General features: G+C 41.8%; 1 protein-coding gene across 2 annotated transcripts in view; it reads right to left on the minus strand.

Annotated features, from left to right (window-relative positions):
• The window catches only part of LOC107732069 (probable JmjC domain-containing histone demethylation protein 2C), a 70,481-nt gene that overhangs the window by 6,397 nt on the left and 50,177 nt on the right, over window positions 1-13,907 (minus strand). The window contains exons 4-14 of one of the 2 annotated variants that reach the window (XM_016543324.1): window positions 12,230-12,335; window positions 10,144-10,268; window positions 9,917-10,048; window positions 9,576-9,617; window positions 9,372-9,486; window positions 7,387-9,173; window positions 5,089-5,240; window positions 2,153-4,701; window positions 1,411-1,585; window positions 872-1,101; window positions 617-769 (exon numbers count right to left, since the gene is read on the minus strand). In XM_016543324.1, the coding sequence (XP_016398810.1) occupies window positions 617-769; window positions 872-1,101; window positions 1,411-1,585; window positions 2,153-4,701; window positions 5,089-5,240; window positions 7,387-9,173; window positions 9,372-9,486; window positions 9,576-9,617; window positions 9,917-10,048; window positions 10,144-10,268; window positions 12,230-12,335 (5,566 nt within the window). Of the gene's footprint in view, window positions 1-616; window positions 770-871; window positions 1,102-1,410; window positions 1,631-2,152; window positions 4,702-5,088; window positions 5,241-7,386; window positions 9,174-9,371; window positions 9,487-9,575; window positions 9,618-9,916; window positions 10,049-10,143; window positions 10,269-12,229; window positions 12,336-13,907 lie in introns of both variants that reach the window. The other variant, XM_016543316.1, reaches the window with a different exon arrangement.

The following is a 13,907-nucleotide window of genomic DNA, read 5'->3' on the forward strand; positions in this document are numbered from 1 at the left end:
AAAAAAAAAAAAACAACTGCTGAAAAGAACAGCATATGTTTGTTTTGGATGCTGGTGTCCCCATATGGCTTTTTAGCTTAACCATTAAAACTGAAAACCGGTCTCCCACATGTTTTAATCAATGAAGTTTTGACTTTTTCTTGAGTTTTCCACTATTTTGTGGTAAGAATTTCAAAAACATTTTATATAGATTGCACTCACAAAGAGAAATTTATGAATGATACTATTTTAAAATAAAAATGTATTTAAAAAAAATTACAGTGACTAGAGAAATTAGATTTTATCAATTTAGATTTTAATTTTATATATTTTTAAAAAACAATTTCCATCACCTTTCTTATCCTGAAAAAATCACAATTTTAAAAGTTCTTGATTTTTCCATATTTTCCATGATCATGCGAATCCTGTTAGCAAGACCATGTTGGTCAACAAACAATACCAGCTAATTTTTTAACGTGCTAGACCAAAACTAAACTAGTGTTAACCACCTTGGACCAGAATGGAAAGTCATGTTGGTCTAAGCTGGCTTTTTACAGAGAGGTGAAATGAAAAGCGCATCCCATAGGTAAATTAGGTTAAAATCCATAGGAAAATCTGTGATGTATTTGCAACTGACCTTTGGCTTTCTTATTCTCTCTGGCTTTGTAGCAGTCCATGCAAACTACGAAGCCACATTTGTGACAAGCCCAGTGCATGTTGAAGAGAGTGGCCTCACATGCATCACACATCTCCCTCACACCTCTCACTGCTCGCTTCCACATGATCTGAGCTGGAGAAAGGTAAATAGAAAGAAGACAGCAGGGAAAGGTGAAAAAGTCAAAGTGACAAGGAATAAGAGACTTTGTGTATTTGTCATTCCACACAAACATACTCTCTTTCTTGACCCAGCTGAAAGCAGTGTCCTCTGTCTTTACGAGCTGGCAGAACTTGTCTCCAAGGAATGCGAGGACGGATTTTGATGTCTCATGGTCCATCTTTCTCCTCTTCTTGTCCTCCTCGTCCTCTGAGCTGCCTGTCCACACCGTAACCGCCTCCTCATCTGTCTGCGCAGACACCGAAAACCCATTCACACGGATAACGCCGTTTTTACTGTACGACAGACTGAAGAGAGAGTGGGAAGAATTAGTGTATGCATAAACTGTGCTGTTTGACTGATGCTGCGATTGGATTTTAAAAGAAAAAGACAAAAGTTCAGATGTTCTTACTTCCATTAAACATTCACAAATCATGGATGATTGTCATGTTTTAAACAAACTTGAGTGCATGTCATTAAAGTTGAACTCCACAGTACTTGCACATGAGACTTGAGTAAATATTGCACCAATGATGAACCAAATAAAACGTAAATGAAGTGCATCACAGGGAGTTCACATATGTCCAAGAACAGTACCAAAAGTATTAAAGACTGACCGTCGGAAGTAGTAAAATCGGCAGAAGACAGGTGAGATGGCAGGTTCCTGAGATTTACGTGAGCGATCCAAGCGACACTCTCTGCACTTCTGCACGTTGGGCCCAAACTCTGCACACGAGTCGTCTTGTAAGAACGCTTCTCTAGTTTGCTTGAGCTTCCTAACCTTCCTCCAATCTTTCAGCACAGAGTGAGGGATGCCATCTGAGACTGAAATCTGAGCTGAGTACACATTTGTAATCTCAGTGTCAGTTTGAATATGCATGATTTGAATTGTCATATGGCCTTCATTCTCGGTTCTGAATGCCATGGTGAAACTGATACTCAATTACATTTTTGGCAAAAACACACACTATGCATAAATGTTCAGCCAGTTAAACAGCTTGCTTAAACAGAACTGCTATAGGATACAACACTGAATACTGCAAAGGTATTTTCCCATTCATATTTTCTAGGCATTGGAGAATAATCTTTTATAAAGACCATCCAGGTCTGTGATGACATTTGATTAAAAAAAAGTAGTATTAAAAAAAGTTGAAAAGAAAAAAGTGAAAAAGGCCAATATAAAACAATATAAACATATGACTATGACTGTATTTGACTCAAAATATAATTGACACTCATTCTCTGTGGAGAAAATGAATGGGAGTTTATCATCATTAATACCAATGACAAAGATGTTCTAATTAATAACATTTACTTTGGGTCTAAACATACATCATTTTAAAAAGGTGAAAAACTCACTGCTGTTAGCGAGTCTCTGTTGAGGCTTATCTTTTGCACTTTGCAAAGTTCCATTGGATTTGGCCTTTTCCTCTTCTTCCTCCTCCTCCTCCTCTGCTTTCTTCTTCTGGTGGTCATTCTGCTTGATTTTAAAAGAGGACTTAGACTCTCGTTTAAACCTCCGTCCTGATCCACCACTCTCGCTTTCATTGCCGGAGTCTCCTCCACTCTCTCTGTCACTGCTGGACTCTAATGGCCGTTTCTCACCTCGTTTCTCCCTCTCAGGCTTCATATGTACCGGGGTTGATTGTTTTTCAATAGATTTCTTGTCCTCCACGAAGGACTCCTTACCCTCCAACTTGCCATTTCTGTCCAAGACAGGTTTAACATCCTCCAAGGAAGACTTCTTGCCCACTGTCACTGGTTTCTCATCGGCCATGACAGATTTTTTGTCCTCTGAATTGAAACTTAGAGCATTACTATTAGACTTCCTATCCTCTAAACTAGACTTCCTGTTGTCTTGAGCAGTCTTGTTCAATATTTTGGACTTTCTGCTGTCTAGGGAGGAACCTTTATCCTCCTGACTGAACCCATTACCCACCAGTCCGTTAACTTTCTGTTTGATTGGCATAGAAGTGCTTGTGCTGGTCAAAGTTACAGCTGTCTTAGTGCCATCTACTGTTTGGGAGACTGTGCTGCCTCTGTCTTGCTCAGAATGGCGGGTCAGCCAGGCTTTTTTTAGTTTATGGTAGTTGTTCTGACCGGATTGAGACTGGTTGGTAATGGCCGAGGCAGGTGCCTGCTCATTGGTTAGCAAACCTTGTTTGGTTGTTGGCACAGGGCTGGAAGTCCCTGATGCTAGTCGGAGACATTCAGAAGAACTAGTGTTGAATACAGACTCTTTTTCTCTTCCTGAAGCATGTTCAGAACACACAGGGTGTGTAGTGAACGTAGTGCAAGACCTACACCTGCTATCTGAGAGGTGAGAGGTATGTTTCATAGCATTTGAGGGATGTGTAGTGTGTTGAGGCTGGATCGTATGCATGTTATGTCTAGATTCAGCAGTAGCTAGTCCAGCTCTGTGTTTCTTCAGATGAGGGAAGTCTCTAGAAGTGTAAAAAGAGGTGGGAGAGGACTCCATCTTCGGTTGAACATCTCTCCTCTTGCAGTATTCTGCGATTAGGTCTATTCTAGAGTGTGCAACATTCTTATTTATAAAGGGGTGACTCGGTTGAGCTGAGTTAATAGGTTTAGTCGTCATGTTTATGGGTGTATTGAGATCTCCTGTTTGGGCTGTCATGTTGATGGGATGAACAGTATCCAGAGGGGTCCACAGGATACCTCTCTTATGCTGAACACTGCCCTCCTTTGAGTGTGGGTTGGACAAACTTTCCAATGGTCTTATCTGGCCACACTGCATCTGGGAAACTGAGCTGTCAGACACTGTGTAACTTATTGTTGTATGTGTGTGGTTTGTTGGACGTACAATGACTGATGCAGTGGCTGACTGTGGTTTGACTACACCTCCATTTGTTGTGTGTCCACCGCCCAATTTCTCTCTGCCATACATGACTCCACACCATTGGGTATCGTAGGGTTGCAATGGCATTGTTGCTTTCTCTGGCACAGGTCTTTTCCCGTCTAAGGCGACATGTTTGAGTTCAGGCAACAAGGTGGGTGGCCTCTGTTGCTTCTGACCTTTTCCTGGCAAGCTCATTGACTGAACAGGTGTGAGAGTAGGCGGGGACAATCTGCCATGTCCAGAGTCTTTTGAAACCACATTGGTTGGTGCCGGAGGGTGAAAAATAGGGGCACGGTGGAGTAAAGGCACGTTGCGTGGAGAAGAGGAGACAGAAATGAGAGAAGAGCCTGGCCACCTTCTCTCCACAGCTGCTATCTCTACTGCTTCCAAGGAAGATGCTTTATGAGCCAGTTGCTCTGTGATCTTTTCCAGCAGACCTTCTTCTTTCTCATGGTGGCGTTTAACAAGAGGTGGAGGTCTGGCTCTCATTGAGACCTGTGAGCTGGAGGAAGTTAAGATAGGGGCAACTGTGTTGCTGGCACTGAGCCTCTCATAGAGTTCTTTGTTGGCTGGCACTCTGCGCTGTGGAGGCTTGTTCTCCACGCTGTTAGACAGAGACGCATAGTAGCTGCTCGGAGTGAGGGTTGGGGTGGGATGGGCCGACTGTGGCCGGGGAGGTAGAGTGTGTCTGAATGCATGCACATCTCTCTCTCTGTCTATCTCTCTTTCCCTCTCCTTTGAAGAAAGGGCAGATGTGGGGTTTCTAGGGTATCTTGGTTCCCTATCCGAGCCCAGTTTAGCAGTGAATGGTGCCACCTCACTGCTCTCCAGAAGAATGCGGCGGTTCTCTTCCTGGTAGCGGTTAGGTCTCTCGCCTGTGAGATCATAAACAACAAGTGGCTGTTTGGTACGACTTGGGGACGACTCAAGGGTGACTGGACAGTAAGTCTGCCCATTTTTGCCCACTGCTGTGCGGAGACGCTCCTGTTCAGACTTAAAGTGAGTGTGGATGAGTGTGCTCTCAGTGACAGCTCTTCTATCCAGCTCTCTAGAAACAAGAACAGCAGGAATGAATGTGGAAGAGAGCTTGCTGTAGAGGTCAGTATGTCTGGTGAGTAAGATATAATTGACCATGGACCATAGGAAATTAATTCAAAATTAATGCATACAATTAATACACACCCAAGGTTGGTAATGTGAGTTTTAATAATTGAATGGTCAGGTCTTATTTTAGACCATCATTACTAGTTTGTAAAGTATGTGGTGAACTGATATGAAAGTGTAATGCTGTTAAGGGAATAGGAAAGGTTATAGGAAATGGATAACACCCAGCAGCGTCTGTCAACCCATTAGAAAGCAACAATGTTGTGTTATTTAAGGAACAAAAATCATATAAAGTGGAAAAAGTGTGTGTAGGAGTTAGCTGAAAACTTACTCAATGGTTTTGGAGGAGGGTGTGCAATGCTGAGTGCTACACACTCTCTGAGGGTCCGCACTGGAGGGTCGGATGGGCAGTGGGGGTTGCAACTCTTGACCATCTGCATTACTAACAGGGGTGGGCTGAGAAATCCAAGGGCTTGGGGTGTTCTGTTACCACACAGACGAATATACAGTTTCACACAAATTTATAGGACCTGTTTTGGTTTGATATAGAGAAGAATCTCTATCTAACAAAGGACATCAAAGCTTAGGGAGATAAAAATAAATAAATAAATATATATGTTCATAATACCATAACCTGCCTCTTGATGCTTTATCTCGGCTTAAAAACTAAACCAGACAATATTACACAACCATCATTGACTTGCATGTCATCCTTATAAAATCCAGAGAAGCCAGGATAATACCCATTATGTCTATAGCAGAATTAGCAGAAGAGGAGCTCTCTTCCAGTATGCACACCTCAGGGGATATGCTCTGCTTCATCTAGATGTCTCCCCGACAATCAGAGGTTTAGCTATGATCTCATATTAAGTACCATAACAACTACACAAATATCATCATCTGTATACACAACAACACCATGAATAACACAAAGCATGTGCTACCAATACAACTTGTTGAAGTGATTACAATCTATTTTGACTCAAAAAGACTTAAAAATCCACAAGAATGTTACATTTTTTAAAAATTGCTATGACTGTCTATGATCCATCTATTCTACAAAACCCTTATCCAGCATCTAAGGTCGAAGGCAGAGAAACACCCAGGATTGATGGGCAAACCATCACAGGGCAAACACACACACACACACACACACACACAGAGACATCTAAACTCACATCTACAGACAGTTTGGTGTCCAATTTACCTATTTTGCTTGTCTTTGGATTGTTGGGGAAACCGGAGCGCTCAGAGAAAACCCACAAACATGCAAACTCCACACAGAAAGGCCTTCTGGCTACCCACTGAGCCACCGTGCCACCCAAAGGAGTCATATGAGCAAGCTCTTTATATGTCGGAGCAACACACTCAGTGCCACAGCTCTGACCAGGATTAATTATCTTAACTGACTCCAGAATCTGGAACGTGCATGCTAGAAGTGTGTGAGCCACTTACACTCCTCATGCTGCTGTCAGAGATGCCAGCACCATCTGGATGTGTCCATTTGGATGCTTGCAGGCCAAGTCCAGGGTAGCTATGGACTCCATTGGGGAAAGGAGGCCACAGGAGGGGATAGAGACCAAGAGGTGCCAGAGAAGCTGCACCAGAGGTCTGGCCCAGGAGAGACGGGTTCCCTGGAAGGGCTAAAGGATGGTGGGGAAGTCCCAGGGCTCTGATACGAGGATGTCCAGTCAAGAGTGTGGCAGACGGGGACAGTGCAGGAAGGAGGGACGGGAGGAGGTGCGGATGAGGGATGGTTGAGTGGGGTGTGCTCAGGGAGCAGAGGGGAGGCTGGGAGTGGAGGGGAATGGGTGAGAGGTGTGCAGGGTGAGGGGAGGGACTCAGTAGCTTGCTGTGGGACAACCATCATTGACTTGCATGTCATCCTTATAAAATCCAGAGAAGCCAGGATAATACCCATTATGTCTATAGCAGAATTAGCAGAAGAGGAGCTCTCTTCCAGTATGCACACCTCAGGGGATATGCTCTGCTTCATCTAGATGTCTCCCCGACAATCAGAGGTTTAGCTATGATCTCATATTAAGTACCATAACAACTACACAAATATCATCATCTGTATACACAACAACACCATGAATAACACAAAGCATGTGCTACCAATACAACTTGTTGAAGTGATTACAATCTATTTTGACTCAAAAAGACTTAAAAATCCACAAGAATGTTACATTTTTTAAAAATTGCTATGACTGTCTATGATCCATCTATTCTACAAAACCCTTATCCAGCATCTAAGGTCGAAGGCAGAGAAACACCCAGGATTGATGGGCAAACCATCACAGGGCAAACACACACACACACACACACACACACAGAGACATCTAAACTCACATCTACAGACAGTTTGGTGTCCAATTTACCTATTTTGCTTGTCTTTGGATTGTTGGGGAAACCGGAGCGCTCAGAGAAAACCCACAAACATGCAAACTCCACACAGAAAGGCCTTCTGGCTACCCACTGAGCCACCGTGCCACCCAAAGGAGTCATATGAGCAAGCTCTTTATATGTCGGAGCAACACACTCAGTGCCACAGCTCTGACCAGGATTAATTATCTTAACTGACTCCAGAATCTGGAACGTGCATGCTAGAAGTGTGTGAGCCACTTACACTCCTCATGCTGCTGTCAGAGATGCCAGCACCATCTGGATGTGTCCATTTGGATGCTTGCAGGCCAAGTCCAGGGTAGCTATGGACTCCATTGGGGAAAGGAGGCCACAGGAGGGGATAGAGACCAAGAGGTGCCAGAGAAGCTGCACCAGAGGTCTGGCCCAGGAGAGACGGGTTCCCTGGAAGGGCTAAAGGATGGTGGGGAAGTCCCAGGGCTCTGATACGAGGATGTCCAGTCAAGAGTGTGGCAGACGGGGACAGTGCAGGAAGGAGGGACGGGAGGAGGTGCGGATGAGGGATGGTTGAGTGGGGTGTGCTCAGGGAACAGAGGAGAGGCTGGGAGTGGAGGGGAATGGGTGAGAGGTGTGCAGGGTGAGGAGAGGAACTCAGTAGCTTGCTGTGGGAGGAAACAGGCGTAAGGCTGGGAGAGCTGGAGGAGGGAGAAGACGTCTTAAGGTGTTGTTTGGGGTTTGGGGGAGTGTGAGGGGGCTGAATGTAGGTGGGGTGGGCCTCAAGCTCCGTCCTGATTAATACAGGGTCTCTGTAGATAGTGAAGGGCTCCTTCCTGTTCACAATGAGGGGACTTTTGGTGGACTTATCAGGAGTAGGAGTGCGATTAGGCGTACGGGGAGGAGAATGTGTTGGGGTTCTGGATCGGTTTGGGGTTGGAGAAGGGGTCTGAATCAGGACTGGAGTTGTGGAGCAGGTCACTTTGGGATTGGGTGCCATTTTAAGGCTGCTAAGAGTTCTGTCCACAGATTTAGTCAGAGGAGCGCCGTCCTTCAACAGGCCCACCTCTAAAGATGCATTCTGCTTCTCCCTGGACATCTCCCGTAGAGTCTGAGGTTTAGAAATGATCTCAGGAGAGGAGCAAGGACTGGTGTGCACACTAGGCTTGTGGGTAGCTTCCAAGGAGATTACAGGTCCATATTCTGCATTAACAGCTGCTGGCGAACAACTCTGTTTAGAATCCACATCCTCCTTTTTGTTGCAAGGTACGACTGGAGAACGAGGCGGTGCCCCTCTAGGCTCCTCTTCTACTGGGACTGCAGTGTCACTGCTGGAGGTAATGGCCTCAGAATGGGGAAATTCTGACCTCCTGACCTCTGAATGGTTAAACTCTGACCCCCTAGACTCTGTGTGGGTGAACTCTGACCCTCTGACCTCTGGATCATTCGTTGACAACTCGTGCTCACCCTCTGCTCCTTCACACTCCAGAGGTGATGCGTGTACCAGCACGCATGTGGTTTCCATGGAGACCAGCTGCTCACTCTCTTGGGACGCCAGAAGCGCAGACACAGCCTCCAAGTCCTCCCGAGACGCCCCCTCACTCCTGTCCTCTACTTCTGTCATTACTACATCACCTTTCTCTTCTGATTTCCCACCACTAACAAGAGCAACAGACTCGAGTGCATCTGTGCTCCTGAGTGCTCCGTTGCAGGATGCACTAGGGGAATCGGATGGAGAAGTTTTTCCCATTTTCTGAGTCTCATTCTCTCCTAATTGTTTGGGGGAAGGTTCCCCGCCACTATGGGAGGGGTGAACCTCACAGTCCAATGGCCTCTTTGAAGTGTAACGCTGTTTCGGCTGTCTCTTTGATGCTGAATCCAAGGATGAATCCTGCAATCTGCAGCTGGAATTTTCGGAATCGCTGTTCCCTGACAAGTCGGACACACTGCCTGCTTTCAACCTCTTTAACCCACATCTATTTCTCTGCTTGTCATCTTTTTCCTCATCTTCTTTCCTCCTTTTTCTCTCACCATTGCTGTTTTTAGATTTGGAAGAATCTAAGAAAATAACAGATCAATAATACTGATTTAGAAAAAGTTACACAGCTACTGTACATGTAATATTCTCATTGACACTTTGAAAAGCTCAGCACTTTGCATCAAGCTAATGCCATAAATCAGAATCCAGCTAAATGTAATTTAACACAGGTGGAGCTCCTAATATCATCATTATCATTATCCATGGCTACAGCTCACCTCTTCCCTCATCACTCCTCTTTTCGACCCTCATGCCTTCTTGTTCATCCTCTTCCATGCTGCAGTTCTGTGTGGTCATCTCAGAGTGCTGCTGCACTGGCCTGGAGCTGCACACCTTCAGCAGAGAGACAGAGTGTGTTTTGTAACTAGGGGATGTATATGTACACTGCTGTTATGCATTTGGAAATATTTTAAAGACTCTACCTGGTCATTTGTTGTAGTGTTGTTTGATATGCTTCCTGTGCCCTGCAAGCAGATTTAAAAGGTAAAAGAGGTAATGAAGACACAATCAAACATTTACTTTATCTAACTGAGGACATGTCATAAACTTCTACCCCTATAAGTTAGTACTAAAGCTAATTATAAATACTAAAACTTTAAAACTTTTTTTCTGTATCCCTAACTGAAAACATTTTTTTTTCCAATGAAGACATGCCCCAAAAATATCTCCAAAGAAAGGTTTTTTTCATATTTGCCATACTTTTGGGGACAATTTTGTTGTGAAATTAGTATGTGCACACATACTCACAACATACAGTACTCACAAGAAAAATTCTGTTGATCTTGGTGATATGTGGTTTGCGTTTTGAGTTGTCTCCCATCAGCAAGGAGTGGGTGATATCATCTAGCAACATCATCTGAACCAGCGACGGATCTACATTCACAATCTCCCGAACCTTTTGAATATTAAAAAAATCCTTCATGTAAAACACATTTTTACATTATCTTACTATACACAGCCTGATATATATGTGTGTTTATGTGGCCTCACCTGGTCAGTCATGACAGCTACAGTTCTGTTGTTCTGGTCGTGATGTGTGATGACTCCAGACAGCCACTGGGTTTTGGACTCCTGTCTGAACACTTTTACTCTCAGGCCCTTTAGAGAACAAGCACCTGTCGCATAAAAGCAAATATCACACACATCAAAGAACTACCATTCATAACACTGACCTAACAAAACAATGACCCTCCAATCCTCAAATCACCATTGAGATCAAATCATAAACACACTCATGACACGTTAGTTAGTGCATTAATCAAATCCTTATTTGATAAACTTGGATGAGCCAAGTTTGACCCATAAAATAAACATAATATAGTATGATGTGGCAGCATTCATATCAATGCACCAGTACTTCACATCATTGCACCAGTAAGGTAAATAAACTATACAACTTAGCAGAAGAATTAGTTATGATTAATATGAATAAAATGAATTATTTATCAAACTTTGGTGTCTTTTGTCATATTTCTGTTAGGACTTTTTTTACTATATTGCTTTTAACATTGTTTTCATGCTAAAAACACTCAGCCTTGGTAAAAGCCCAGTGAGGCATGGCATCTTGTGGCTATTTGCCATCTTATTAAAAAACGCTTTAGACTGTAAACTCTAACTGAATGAGCCATATTCAAAAATGTGATGCACATAATTTTGATTCTATATGAACATGGCAACTTAACCGTAAACAGCCACATTCACATTGCATCCTAATCAGACACAATGCAATGCATTCTAGCAACAAGCAATTTATCTGTAAATACCAGACGACAAGACATTCAAAAGCAATCACATATCTTAGCCAATAAGCAAGCGCTGTCTCACACTCATCACAAAGTATTTAAATACAACTTTTGTCATGGAATGCACTTGCTTGTTCATATGGATATCACAGTTTGAACATTCTTGTTTCCTTTATTTTCAAGATCCGAGGTAAATGATACATTGTCGCTTTCAATATGCCTATTACAGTCATGCACAATGATTGAACTACAATTAAACCTCTTTAAGATTATACAATGCACATAATCAGCACCTGAGATTATCATTGCGATTAGACACAGTTTGTATGGTATGTTCTTGTTCCCAGCCACGGTGTCACAGGAATTGAAAACATTTCTAAAGTAAAATCCCCTGTTATTTGTTGTGTACAGCTGTTGTGGCTGTTTAGGACAAAAACTGTGATTAACATGTCAAAGCCTTTTATTGTGTTTCAGCCTCTGGTGTTGGGCTAATGATTTTTTTATTTTGATTATTAATAATAAATGTGAAATTTAAACAGTAGAATCTTGTAACGTTTTGCAGTAGTATTTTTAACATATTGCTCTTCCTTGTATTGTGCCTAAGAAAATCATAGTAATGGCCTCTCGTGACTTATAGCTTTATTTATATTTTATTTTGAATATCCAAAATCCTCTGTGTACTCAAGCAGACAGACTAGTTTGAGCAAAGATGTTTGACAGTAAGGCTTCAAACAGTCAAGTTGATCTGATTTACTCAAACATCCTTATCAAATGCTAACAGAACAAATACACCACAAACAAACCAAATCACAGGATTCTCACACAGATCAGCATTACAAAGACCTTTCCTATGAAGAATGGAAGCAGAGAGAATGTAAGCTAGAATACCTTGCTGAAGAGGGCTAATGATTTTTTTATTTTGATTATTAATAATAAATGTGAAATTTAAACAGTAGAATCTTGTAACGTTTTGCAGTAGTATTTTTAACATATTGCTCTTCCTTGTGTTGTGCCTGAGAAAATCATAGTAATGGCCTCTCGTGACTTATAGCTTTATTTAAAACCAGTCAAACACATGAGTGCTGAGCGCTGATGAAGATATTGAATATCCAAAATCCTCTGTGTACTCAAGCAGACAGACTAGTTTGAGCAAAGATGTTTGACAGTAAGGCTTCAAACAGTCAAGTTGATCTGATTTACTCAAACATCCTTATCAAATGCTAACAGAACAAATACACCACAAACAAACCAAATCACAGGATTCTCACACAGATCAGCATTACAAAGACCTTTCCTATGAAGAATGGAAGCAGAGAGAATGTAAGCTAGAATACCTTGCTGAAGAATGTTCTGGAATTGGTGTTGTTTGAGCCAGGTCTGGACCTGTTCCTGTAGAGACGGATCATCTCTCACAGCTGCATTTCCACCTTCCACTTCATCCTTTAACAGCAAAACAACACCGATTGAAACCAGCGTTCTCTTTCCTTTTTTTGAGGAGTGCTAAAAATTGTATCTGCTATGATCACACCGAAGGCTCCAAAAGAAAAGATGAAGATGAAAGAAAGCAACAGTTGCACACCAGACAGCTTCAGATGAGGGAGGGATGACAGAAAGACACAGCGCACACACACTCAATATTACACATGGCATTACTCATCCATGTACACAAGAGACGCACCTCCTCACCGTACACACACATAAGACTGGAAATTATATAACGGTAGTGTGCGAGGGATATTTAAGCTGAACTGCAACTGAACTCCCAAAACCTCTGCCTGTTACACACACACAGAATAAACACAGGAAACACAGAGGCTACATATTTCTAAAAAAAAAAAATTTTACATCACACATCTCTCTCTTTCTGTCACTTCCATCCAGTACCTGACACATACACGCTGTCTACTCACCTGGCATTTGTACATTTTAAAAAGTTTTTTTTCGCCTCAGGAATCAGGTTTATTTTTTGCACTTGACCAAGTCGATTTTTTTATTCGTAACATTACCTGCTGAATAAATGTGAATGTAAACGGAAAAAGGAATTTATTATTTCTAATTAATACATATATTATACATTAATTAATAATATTAATCAGCAATAACATTTATTATATATAAAATAGATATATATTTATTTATTGCATTTATTTATCATTAATTATTTAAATGTTATAATTTATTATAATTATAAAATATATTAATTACAATAATTTTATTTTATTGTTATGTTCTACTATATTCATTAAATTTTTATTAATTAATTAGTTAATTAAAGCACTTGGGATTGAGAAAAGACAAAAATGACTGGAGGAGTTAAGGAAGACAGATCTTTTTGTGATTGAAAAAGCAGTCAAATCCAATCAGTTATCAAGAAAAGACAATAATGAGTGGAGGAGTTAAGGAAGACAGATCTTTCTGTGATTGAAAAAGCAGTCAAATCCAATCACAGTTATCAGTGCTCTCTCTTTCTCTTCCATCAGTCTTCATCTGGCTAGTCTAATATCTCAGTCCAATTTCTCCTCTGTAACTCATATACAACTGACCCCTGAGTCTGCATCATCATCTTCACTCCCTCTCTCTCTCTCACACACACACACACCACATACAGAGGCTCAGGTGCAGGGAACAGAAATCTTTCACAGCAATGCTGTTGTGACTTCCAACTGACAGAAAAAAACAAACTAAAGAAAAAAATGATGATATCACTGATTGTGCTGATGTTTATCCAGCATGACACACTTATTAATAATTATTTTTTCAATTATCTGGATTGGCTTGTCTCAAAGTATTGAAGGGTTTTTATCATGCAAAACCACATTTTCTCTTCCAATAAACAGTTAAAGGGTTAGTTCACCCAAAAATGAAAATTAGCCCATAAATTACTCACCCTCAAGTCATCCTAGGTGTGTTTCCCATTCATTAACTAGACTGTGGCGGCCCACATTTTATTCTAATTTGTTTGGCTTCCAAATTCACCAGTGAGACTGAGACACTATATCACAACTAAAAAGA

This window comes from Sinocyclocheilus rhinocerous, unplaced genomic scaffold (assembly GCF_001515625.1).
Source record: "Sinocyclocheilus rhinocerous isolate Xijiao unplaced genomic scaffold, SAMN03320098_v1.1 scaffold1635, whole genome shotgun sequence".
NCBI classification, from domain to species: Eukaryota; Metazoa; Chordata; class Actinopteri; order Cypriniformes; family Cyprinidae; genus Sinocyclocheilus; species Sinocyclocheilus rhinocerous.